Source organism: Eimeria mitis, genomic scaffold, assembly GCF_000499745.2.
Source record: "Eimeria mitis Houghton genomic scaffold, Emh_scaff34, whole genome shotgun sequence".
Classification (NCBI taxonomy): Eukaryota; Apicomplexa; class Conoidasida; order Eucoccidiorida; family Eimeriidae; genus Eimeria; species Eimeria mitis.
In genome coordinates, this window is record NW_013571741.1 from 43,130 (window position 1) to 55,434 (window position 12,305).

At 48.7% G+C, this 12,305-nt stretch overlaps 2 protein-coding genes across 2 annotated transcripts in view; one reads left to right on the forward strand and one right to left on the reverse strand.

Moving 5' to 3' along the window:
- Positions 1–3,300, reverse strand: part of EMH_0036800 (uncharacterized protein) — a gene marked incomplete at both ends in the record, with an annotated part of 6,890 nt that extends 3,590 nt beyond the window's left edge. Inside the window, 9 exons of the mRNA XM_013498404.1 lie at positions 104–189; positions 370–522; positions 811–948; positions 1,229–1,360; positions 1,548–1,680; positions 1,827–1,970; positions 2,151–2,612; positions 2,847–3,014; positions 3,238–3,300. Of these exons, the coding sequence (XP_013353858.1) occupies positions 104–189; positions 370–522; positions 811–948; positions 1,229–1,360; positions 1,548–1,680; positions 1,827–1,970; positions 2,151–2,612; positions 2,847–3,014; positions 3,238–3,300 (1,479 nt within the window). The remainder of the gene's footprint in view (positions 1–103; positions 190–369; positions 523–810; positions 949–1,228; positions 1,361–1,547; positions 1,681–1,826; positions 1,971–2,150; positions 2,613–2,846; positions 3,015–3,237) is intronic.
- Positions 3,301–7,450: 4,150 nt separating this feature from the next.
- On the forward strand, positions 7,451–10,018 carry EMH_0036910 (elongation factor 2, putative; the record flags this gene model as incomplete). The annotated part of the gene is given in 4 exon segments (XM_013498405.1): positions 7,451–7,972; positions 8,110–8,352; positions 8,447–9,436; positions 9,440–10,018. Coding segments are annotated over 4 exon segments (2,334 nt in total).
- Positions 10,019–12,305: the final 2,287 nt, after the last annotated feature.

Genomic DNA, 12,305 nt, shown 5'->3' on the forward strand with positions numbered 1-12,305 from the left:
ATACATTATTATACATTAGAACTGGTCTAGAAGAAACTGCGACCCAAATATCTATGCTTATCAGCACAAGATGCGGCCGTGCAAACTGCAGGTCGTTACTGACTTGAAGCATTTCATTTGTGATGTTGATGAATAACTGCTCAAGAGAGTTGTTCTGGAAGACTTCGAAGCCGAATATATCCAAAAGTCCTGAAAACCCGCAGCAAATCGATAGCCACACGAAGTCATCTTTCTCTTCAGGAAGAGTATGCGAATAGGATAAAATCATGTAGGTGGAGTAAAACTTCTCAATAAGAAACTATACTACAAACTATTTATGCTCATTTGTATAAGAAAATAGGCACGGAGAAACGCCAAATGGATTCATACCCATAAATGTTTGGAATCCGCCTGCGGGCTCTATGGTCGAGTTAAGCGCCTGAATAATCCAAAGAAACAATTTCTCATACACTGCCTTGGCTAGAGAGCCACGGAGCATGTCCGAGTCCTCAACTGTCCAGCGTCCTTCGATTTTGTTGTTTCCTGCAAACAAAACAGGCAAAAACAGCAGCATAAATTCTTATCTCCGAAGGAGAATTATACATGGAGAGGCCTGTGGAGGATACAGAAGCCGTTTGTTCGAGCGACCAGTGCAAACACCGCACCGGCACCCGACAGCCTGCTTTATTCTCGAATAGAGGAAATAAAAGAAAAGGGATTATATTGTTAACCAGAACACTCCAAGGAAGCTTTGATGGAAGACACAATAACTACTTGTACCACAGGCACTATAAATACGGCTCTTTGTACTCTACAGAGAAGACGGCCTACCGGCGTATGTAACTTTAACTGTTAACTCTGTCATAACTCTTTCAGCGTCTAAGAACAACAGGTCGCAGGCGTCCTTCAGCACGCGAGCGCTATCACCCGTTATAACAGCAGCGTTGTCCACTCCAGCCTCTTTCTTCCCTGAGATGCACGACACCCACAGCGAACACGACAGTCTTTAGACGTCGCCGTTGTAGCAGAAAACAACAGAATAGAACAATGCAACGTCGAGTTGTAAGCAAGGCTGGCCCTGAGATCGTGCCTACAAACGAGGCAACATGGGTCACCCTGCGATATATATATATATATATATATATATATATATATATATATATATATATATATATATATATATATATATAACGCTGCTGCACAACTAGTAAATCCGCATGCTGAATGTGAACAGCAGGCGAAAACCTACCGACTGCTGTCACATTGCCGAGCAGTAAAACGCCTGACACCACCGACCAAATGGTGTGCCGCTGTTCTTCCTTCAGGCCCATGGATTCGAAAGCCTTTACTACAGATTCAAATTCACTGAGGTCGTCAACTCCTAATAAACAAAGACAATACATTGCAGGGACAAAGTATAAATGCCACAGATGAACACTAGCGCTGTGTTCGGCAAGGGCATTCCCTTTGGAAACCTTAAAACTCACATCAGCTACATTATAAAGGCTGTACTTGGCTGGCTTCCACTACAGGAATTGCAGCTGGCTTTCTGGCTTCTACACGCTTACCGGGAGCGTCTACACAGTGCGGGTTCAAAAATTGGTACTTGCTGCAGTCTAGCAGCTTGTAGCGTTCCTTCATTTGGGGTGTGCTTCCTTTGAGCATTTGGTAGAAGATATGATAAGAGCGCTCGTTCCGGTCCTAATAACAACATGCATACCAACACCAAATTCTCAGCATGCGCAGAAGCAAAGCTGCTTCAGCTTTCGTAAAGAGTTGCAGCGCAACTTCTGCTCCCGTAGAAGCAAAGGATTGCAGAACGTCCTGCTCTATCTGTCTTTCTTTACTTGGGTCAGGATTCTGCTCTTTTCCAACAAAAACGCGAGCACGGAGCCGTGGCGAATGCCTCCTCCCTTGGCCACATCCAGCTGCATGAAACGCCCGAACCGACTGCTGTTGTTGTTGCGGACGGTCTTCGCGTTTCCGAAGGCCTGATGAAGTTAACGCAACAAAAAACAGATAACGAACAAAATCTTCACGTAGAAGCTTCCTGATCACTCAATCAAACAAACAGCTGTCAGGTGCCTCCTCCCTGTTCTGTCCATGCGACGCAACGGCGCACAACAGTTGAAAAGGAAACCAGAATTAAAACCGAAAGAAGGATGGCTAACCTCGAGCACAGGATTAGCTGCCATGATGGCTTGTTGAATCCTTGCGTCTAAGTTCCCTGATCTTGCGCTTGCGAAGTATTTCATTAACTGTTTTGTCGTTTCTGTTTTTCCGGCGCCCGATTCTCCTGATACGACAATCGTTTGGCTTTTCTTAACCCCATGCAGGTTGTCCACCGCACGTCTCGATATTTGAAATATGTGCGGTGGCAGTTTGTCGCAATCGGCTGCGTCACGGTACTGAGCAATGACTTCAGGTGTTCCGTTACGCAAATCTTGGAAAGGATTAATGGCCACAATCAGCGGCTCCACCGCCGTATACATCACCTTGTTCATGTAACGAACGCGCAAGAAATCTAACACGCACGGAATATTCTGGTGGGGGATCGTGCCAATGTCCGTGTAGGCCATAGGATCCAAGTTAGTATTTGCATTGAACACTTGACCGGGTTTAGCCTCAAACACCTGCAACGACAACGCAACCCACACACTACTACTACGCTACTACACTACAGGCAATGCTAGCCGCGAACATTAATATTACTGCCATTACTTTATGTAATGCAATATGTAAATGCTTATTGCTCCGTTAGACGAGCAACTGGCCATGGACCGGGGTTGTGTTTGACTTCCAGAGGGGGAAGAAGAAATGAAGGAAAAAATAGATAAGGAGTTGTGGAGTTGTGATAGACAACTAACCTCGTTGCTAGGTGGTTCTTTTTGCTTCAACATGAGTTTACTGGCAGTGGATGACGCCTCGACGGAACAAAGAGCGAACATCAGATCAGGATCGCTTTTGACTGCAGGGGCATTCATCGCCCACACTTCAACTTTGGAAACCGCAACGTCATTCTGCATATACACGACCTGAAGACAGCCACAAACGCAAGCACGTTTAGCAGAGACTGAGTATCTCGCTTTACTTGTTTGCCGGATGGACCGACGCAACCTGAACCGATTGCGGTGGTCAACACTCAACAAGCTTTAGTGCCTCTCCCCGTTCCTCTCCCTGTGTCCCCTTTGAGGTAATAACACGCCTAACTATGTTGCTGTCTCATGGGTCGAGGCAGAGCATATGCACACAACTCACTGCAGAACCTTTCTTGACCAGCGAGGCCGCCGTTTTGGCCTCGGGCTCCGGTTTGTCTGTCATCTTCTCTCAAGTGTTGAAATCGCCCAGAATTCGAGGGAGGTAACAAATTCAGGTTAGGATAAAATCCTCTAAGAGAGCAAAACGCACGATATTCTTCGCATGGGCTATGAAGGCCGCCGGCTGTACAGATCGCCCTAAGAAGCAACGCCTTTGGGAAGAAGGCAGCGGCAGTAAGCGGCTTGACAAAGTGATAATGACCCCAGCTTCAATTGCTTGGACTAAAGGCACGGACTGTGGTTTGTGCATCAACTCACCGACAGCCCCGGCCGAGGAGGCCCTGGTTGAGCCTGTAGAGCGCACGACGGGCGCCTTCGCTTCGTGCGTGTGGAGCCTCTTAATCCTCTCAACTGCGGTGCGCTGAACACATTGCAGTTTTGGTGGAGGAGATGGAAGAGGAGCAGAGCAGTTGTCGTCTTCAAGCAGTGCCAGCTTTTCTAGCAATGCAATGTCAGCCCCACGGTGGTCCGTTCGTCGGATTTGATTCCCAAGCCTTCGTCTCAAAGGGGAATGCGACATCAGATGCTCCTTTATCCGTAGTTTTTTCTTGGAGATTTGTTGAGTAAAGCAAGCAAAAAACCCAAATCAGTTCCTAAATGCTGCTGCGGCTCGAGATCATTAGCGCAAACCGGTGGGCCATATCGACGGTTGCCTCAACCGACGCAGGTTGTGGTTAAGGGTGATTTTGTGCTGGCAAATGCTGCAAAAGGCTGCATATCTCTCATCATTTGACCCCTTTTAAATGGATATTCGTCTTTATTAGAGCAAACCGTACGCATTCCGCACGAACATTTGCGCCCAAAGTGGAGCCATCTGCTCTGGCGCCAGCAGTTCAGTGCCCAGGTTGTTACTGCGGCTCCCTCTAAACTATATCCTTATATATGTTTAGGATATAACACTATCTTCATCTGTTTAGCATATGTCCATGTTGAGAAGGCACACGTGCAGCTCATACCAGAGATCTAGCTAGCTAGCTGCTCATCAAAAGCTTTCGGATTTACGCAGTTGACTCTAGTGATTCACAAGCAATTCTGAACAACGCATGAACCCACCAAGGCATTGCTGCACACAAGTTTTGCAGCCATCGGGAGGGTAGTGCTTGCTCTGTCAGCATCCCGTAACCCACTCCCAAAGAATGTGGAGTGCTGCTACGGTGGATTCCGCGCCGCTTCCTAGTGACACATAAGAAAAATAACCCCAAAAGAGCGGACGGAGATCGCCTGGTGGGCGTTTTTCTGGAAGTTCCGCAGCCATTGTGGACAATTCTGTCGCCAGTGCACGTTCTTTCAGAGGGTTAAGTCAGTGACACGGTAGCCCACATCGGCAGGGCTGGAGCCCGCGATTATTGCGTCCGCTAATTAAACTCCTCGCCACGCTTGTATTGCTGCATTTGTTAGATGTGTGGACGGATGCAGCTTTTCTGAATTGGGCAGAGGACGACCATGCATATGCTTGTGCACGGAAACCAGACCTTCATTTAAAGATAGCGAGGGGCAATTAAAACCGTTCACTTAATTCAACTATACCATTAGGAAACTGAGCCAAAGCTCCGTCAAATACTACCATTTCATATTGAAGTTCATATTATGCAACTCAGCCAGCCCCTTAAGCAGCGCATCGCAGCGCCTCGGATATGAGGTGCAGTAGCATGAATTAATCAACAAGCCGCGTCGCATGCAAACAACCTGCTCTGCGCAACACATTTTATGCAGGATAGAGCTCAAGGAAGCAGTGTGTTCTTGTACCATTTCCCTAGTGGGAAGAGGCTCGTGCCAGCCGCAGTTTGAATCATTGCTGTTTCTTGGGCTTTTATCCATTGAAGGCAGGTTAGGTCGGCTGCAAGCGGTAGGTTAGCCCGCCTCTGAGGGCGTCAGTAGAAAGTGCTGAATCTGCTATGCAACGAAAATCTGTTGGATTCTGGTCCTGTGCTGACTGCCATGCACACGTTTCCGAGGCCGGTGCTGTGAAACTAACGGGAGGCGCAGAAGTAAACACTATCAGTTGCACTGAGAAAATACGCTAAGCAATTGACAGCCAGAGAACAGCAAATGCCGTGAGCCACTATAAGCCGCGGGTGGGTGGAGGAGCAGCGTCCCTCAAGCCTCAAACTGTAAATAGTAAAACCCCAGACGGTAAACGGTAGGCCCGCACCAGAGCTCCGGAAAAGTCTATAGTTGGGCAGTTGATGCCTGTGCTCGCGTCTCCTTTCAGTTACAACACATGTGCAAATTGATTTACCTCATAAAGTCAACGGTATATCATATACCATAGTACAGCTCAGTTCGCCCAGACCATATGCCTGAATTGCGCCTTGCAGTCAGCTGTATCAACATTAGGCTATTGTTTGTGGTATATTCAAACATATCCGAGCCTAATTCCCCTAAACATATATTTATCCATAATTCAGGCCTGCACTAAAGGTAATGAATCCGCATGGGGTGCGATCCACTAATCTAATGACTGTGGAACCCTGCAGGCTGCCACACCACGTCTGTAACGAGACCCTCAACCTTAGCCAGGAACCGTTATCAGCAGTCATGAAGTCAAAGGAGTCGGGATGGGAATATACACAGTGCAGCCTATCCTCTAATAGACTCTAAGGCGGCCTTCGCACTGCGGTGACCTGGAGACTGGCATAAAGGCCTATCGCTGATTATGCCCCGGATATGAGACAGGCACATATTCTGCTATGAGTTGCTCCAGCTCTCCTTGCCGTAACCACTGCAGCTAGGCAACCCCACATGCAAGCGTAACCAAGCCCCTTATGCTGCATGCACTACCACGTTACGCTTTCAAGCGTATTCAAGCTCCCCTTGCTGCTTGTACTGACATTATAGACAGCTGTTGAATATTTCCTTCGTCCTTATAAGCAAATATGCACGCGCCTAGGAATGTGAATAACTACAACTTTAGACGGACCGAGCCGCAGCATTGGCGCTCCGGAGGGTACGTCCACAGCTAAGCGTCCTGCGTCTCATGAAGCAGCAAATGCCTCTAAAGTCAGATTCATCATTTTCATACTGACAATAAGTATACAGCGAGGAGGGTTTATTTCAGGTGAGCAGCAGTAGCACTACGCAGCAGCCGCGTCTTCGCCTTGTGTGGAATCGAGCACAACGCGAGCAGCACCCCGACGGCATTAAATAGGCCCAGCACCCCTTTTCTGAACACGTAACAAATACTATATTTGATCAAAGTTTTAATTAATTAATAAAATAACGCGGGATCTTTTGAGGGGTATAATTGACCATAACACGGAGCAGAGAACTGCGGCCACCCGCCAGTGCTGCCACACGCAGCAGCCCCTCTGCGCTGCCGCCAGCTGCTGCACAGGCGTCCCCACGTTTCGTGAGCCGTAGCACTGATATTGCTGCTGTTTGTCTATCGGTGCTGTTCTTTATGTTCTAATTAGGGAGAAGCGTGGCAAAAAGGATTTGCCTTTCCAGTTCAGCTTTCGGTTCTAGCCGCCCCCTCTCCTTCAACCGCTTTCGAAAATGGTACGCGGCAGCGCATCCGGAGCGTCATCTGTAACACGTCGTATCGGAATGCCTTTCGTTCTGTTTTCTGATCGTATCGACGGGGATGGATTTATTTATTGCCATATATGCTAACCTAAAAGTCTGTGGTTCAGTTCCTGAGCCGTGGATGTGACGGTTGTGCTCATGCAATAACTTGTGGGGGGCGTATTTCCGCCGGTGCATTCACTGCTGGTTGGATGACGTCGCTTGTCCTGTTTGTTTAAATATCAAGTTGATGCCTCTTTACCGCAATAGCACGGTATTTAGGGGCTGAGGTAGTTGAGTCGGTGCTGGCTTGCTGTGGGGCCTCACCAGCCCGCAGAGCGAGGCTAAGCCACGTAGCTGTGCCGATGCATGCACTTTTTCTATCTCTTTGCTCTGGTGGGTTACGCAAAGTATAGAGCGGTTTAAACTGCGTTGGGCGTGCGCGGACGGTCGGTACGCATTAGCAGATTGCATGTAGCGTCTATGTGTTTGTTTGTGTTTTTGTGTCTGGCTTTACAGGTGAATTTTTCAGTGGATCAGATGCGCGAGATTATGGGCAATCCTAAGAATATTAGGAATATGTCCGTTATTGCCCACGTCGACCACGGAAAGAGTACTCTGACGGACTCTCTGGTGTGCAAGGCNGGAATATGTCCGTTATTGCCCACGTCGACCACGGAAAGAGTACTCTGACGGACTCTCTGGTGTGCAAGGCCGGTATCATCTCCGAGAAGGCATCGGGAACAGCCCGTTTCACCGACACCCGCGCTGACGAGCAGGAGCGTTGTATTACCATTAAGAGTACCGGTATCTCGTTGTACTTCAAGCAGGACTTGGATGATGGGAAGGGCGAACAGGAATTCTTGATCAACCTTATCGATTCTCCAGGACACGTTGACTTCAGCTCTGAGGTCACAGCCGCTCTTCGTGTTACCGACGGCGCCCTGGTCGTCGTAGATTCTGTTGATGGTGTCTGCGTGCAAACAAAGACAGTGTTGCGCCAAGCACTCCAGGAGAGAATCAAGCCAGTGCTGCACGTGAACAAGGTCGATCGCGCGCTGCTTGAGTTGCAAATGGACCCGGAGGAGATCTACCTGACTTTCGAACGCAACGTCGAAAACGTGAATGTCATTATTTCGACTTGCAGCGATGAAAACGTCGGGGACATGCAGGTGTTCCCTGAAAAAGGAACTGTTTCCTTCGGTTCCGGTCTCCACGGTTGGGCATTCACGATTGAGAAGTTCGCAAAGCTGTATGCAGCAAAATNTCCTTCGGTTCCGGTCTCCACGGTTGGGCATTCACGATTGAGAAGTTCGCAAAGCTGTATGCAGCAAAATTCGACATTCCCAAGGAGAAGATGATGCAGCGTCTGTGGGGCAACAACTTCTACAACGCAAAGGAGAAGAAGTGGACGCGAACTCAGACAGAGGGCTCTCAGCGTGCCTTCTGCCAGTTCATCATGGACCCCATCTGCAAGCTCTTCTCCACCATCATGAACGACCAGAAGGATAAATACGAGAAGATGCTTACGACTCTCGGCATTGAGCTGAAGGTTCGTTTCACACCGATATTCTCAGATACCTAGTCTCTAGTTTCCTAGGAGTCGGTCTTTCATTGGTTTTGTATGGTTTCGCTTTTGTTTGCAGGGTGACGACAAGGACCTGACTGGCAAGGCGCTACTGAAGCGTGTTATGCAGCTGTGGCTCCCTGCTGGTGACTGTCTGCTGGAGATGATCGTGCGTCACTTGCCTTCTCCTTGGGAGGCACAGAAGTACCGTGTTGACACCCTGTACGAGGGTCCTAAGGACGACGAGGCAGCCAATGGCATTCGCAACTGCGACCCCAACGCTCCTCTGATGATGTACGTGAGCAAGATGGTGCCGACATCGGACAAGGGTCGTTTCTATGCGTTCGGTCGCGTCTTCTCCGGCACTGTCGCCACAGGCCAGAAAGTGCGCATTCAGGGCCCCTACTACGTGCCTGGGGAGAAGACTGATCTGACCATCAAGACCATCCAGCGTACTGTCATTATGATGGGAAAATACGTTGAACAGGTGCAGGATGTGCCTTGCGGTAACACTTGCTGTCTGGTCGGTGTCGACAAGTTCCTGCTCAAGTCCGGAACCCTCACCACCTACGACCAAGCCCACAACATCGCCGACATGAAGTACTCCGTCTCGCCTGTCGTGCGTGTCGCGGTGAAGCCGAAGGACATGAAGGAGCTGCCGAAGCTCGTCGAGGGTTTGAAGAGGCTGTCCAAGTCCGATCCGTTGGTCGTCTGCACAACTGAAGAAAGTGGAGAACACATCATTGCTGGGTGTGGCGAGTTGCACGTGGAGATTTGCCTTAAGGATCTGAAGGAGGAATATGCCCAGATTGACATCATCGTATCCGACCCCGTTGTCTCGTACCGTGAGACAGTCACTGCTCCTTCATCCATGACCTGCCTGTCCAAGTCTCCAAACAAACACAACAGGCTGTACATGACGGCAGAGCCACTCCCTGAGGGTCTTCCTGAGGCCATTGAATCCGGAAAGATCAGCTCAAAGGACGGTCCCAAGGAACGTGCCAACGACTTGAGCGAGAAGTTCGACTTCGACAAGAACCACGCGATGAAGATTTGGTGCTTCGGCCCCGANGTCGGTGTTCAGTACCTCAACGAAATCAAGGACCACTGCAACTCTGCCTTCCAGTGGGCTAGCAAGGAGGGTGTGCTCTGCGAGGAGAACATGCGTGGTATTCGCTTCAACCTGACAGACGTCACCATGCACGCTGATGCCATCCACAGAGGTGCAGGCCAGATCATGCCCACCTGCCGTCGTGTGCTGTACGCGGCCCAGCTCGTCTCGCAGCCACGTCTTCAGGAGCCGATGTTCTTGGTGGATATCTCCGTGCCTCGTGATTCTATGGAAGGCATTGACACGGTGCTGTTCATGCGTCGTGGACACGTGTTCGAGGAGGACAGCAAGCCTGGCAACCCTCTCGTCGTGCTGCGTGCTTACCTCCCCGTCGCCGAGTCCTTCGGTTTCACCACCGCGCTGCGTGCTGCAACATCAGGCCAGGCCTTCCCTCAGTGCGTGTTCGACCACTGGAGCTGCCTCAACGGCGATCCCCTTGAGAAGGGCAGCAAGATGGAAGCCCTTGTGCAGGGTATCCGTACCAGGAAGCACTTGAAACCCGAAATTCCTCCTCTCGACCACTACTACGACAAGCTGTAAACGGCGCCTACAGTATGCTTTCAGAAGCCACTGCTTGGGCTAAGGCAAAACATCCCGGCATGTTTTGGTGTAGACATACGTTTCGCATTGCAAGTGTTAATGTGAACATTGGGCACAGTTCTGCTTTAAGAATTCGCTGTTGTTCTCAAACTCCCTAACAGATTCGAGAACAACAATTTCCGCCGTATCGCTCTGCTACGTGCTACAAAGGCGATACAGAAAGAGGCGATACGTACACATCTTGGTGCTGCGGTGAAGCAGCGGATCAAGACTTTCATTGCTTCCCGAAAATTGATATTTTCTGTTTACAGCTACCGGTCGTCCTTACTATTATATCCTAGTTGAGGGGTTACACTTGGTAATCAGCTGTTCTGCTGGGTGCGGGCTAGCTTTTTAGTCTAACTGGTAGAGGAGGCAGCTCTGGTTGCTGTAGCCATTAGTATTGCAGACACGTTCGATTGTAACTTCACTCAGAGGTTCGCTGGACGCTTTCGCGGTGCCAGGCAAGGGCGAGTGAACGCCCACAAATGCAGTTTTGCATATTCGGGTTTTGTCGAGCTACAGGAGCATCGAACAGCCTTCAGGACGACGACGAGGGGCGTTATGCAGTTTGGCATCACATAATCGTGCATATGCCGCCCTTCTTTTCCTGTACATCGCATGCATACGACAGGATCATCATCAATGTGTTGGACTGCTATTTCGTGGCAGCTTACCTTATTGTCGAGATGCAACACTAGCAGTCAGCCACGCTCGTGGAGGTGTGGAGGCACCCACCTTGCGGTCCTTCTGAACGCCTGCTGGCCGCCAGCAAGCATAAACATCGCATTCACAACCTTCAACGGGTGGCGATCCCACTGATGGTGGGTGCACTGCAGCAGCAGCTGCAGTGCAAGGGGGTTGTGCGTATCTCGAGGGGTTGTTGCTGGGTTGCTCGTCAATACAGCGTGTAGGGTCTGCAAGAAGGTTGTAAAGCTTGTAAGTAGGGCGCGTGTTAAAGTTAAATACAGGCAGCTGCATTACTATACACGCTGCAACACTGGTGCATCTCACCTGAACTACTGGTGGAGTCCGAATGCCACTTCATCTTGAGTCCTTTCGAAGCGCTTGAAGACAGCTGCTTAAGCAGCGAATTCCGCTTCCGTTCGTTCTTGTTTCGTAGAAGGACTTCGCAGTTGTGATCCTCCTTCAGTCGGTGTTTAATGCAGACGTCCATCTGGCAATGTGGGCATTTAATTGATGAAATCGGGGTTAGCCGCTGCAAACAGGCACAGAGAAGAGCAAACTGCAACCAAAAAACTCCTCACGCTGCATCCACATGCTTGAATGATGAAATGTTCTGGTAAGAACCATACAGCCAAAACATCACCAGAATCATACACTTTTTGAAAGTGCACAGAAGCACACACACCCTTTGAGAGATTCAACAGAGCTACACATTTTTATAGAGTCAACAGGGTCATAAAACAGGATNACACACACCCTTTGAGAGATTCAACAGAGCTACACATTTTTATAGAGTCAACAGGGTCATAAAACAGGATAATCACCACAACCATGGGGATAGGAAATGAACAGAACCATAAACCAAGAGAATCAACAGGACCACACACTTTGATTGATTCAGCAGAATCCTATAATTATTTTATAAGATCAACAAAATCACGTATTATAAGAGAACCAAAAAATTCATGCTTTTTGAAGAAATTCATAAAAATTATATATTTTGAGAGAACGACGAGGTTCTCTCTTCTTACTTCTTTGCAGCCTTTGACTGGGCAATGCCTCCCCTTTCTCATCTGTTCCCTCTGCGCCCGCAGCTCCGGCCTACATTGCGGTCTGTGGCGCCCTTTCACCTCATCTTCCGTTTCTAAATCTTTCTGATGCAAAAGCAAAAGAACAAGAAATAAATACGTAACGAGAAAGGGATGTCTAAATGTTACGGTGGGTTTGATGCACATATTAAAAAGATTCCCAAATAAAAACTGAACTGTTCGTCCACTACTTACTAATATGTCTGGTTAAACATGTCTAGTTCAACACCTATAATTAAATATGTTTAAAGGGACATGTATACTTAAATATTTCCAACTAACACATCCAACTAAGTGTATCTAAATAACCGCGTAGTTGAATATGTGTAATTCAATAACTCTAGTTACAGTTTGACTGAATACATCAAACACGTCTAAGTAAATAACTGTATATAAGCAAAATATATGGATACAGTTCCCTCTGCTTACCAGCGTAACAACTTCAAGACAGTCGGGGCATACGTACACCCGGC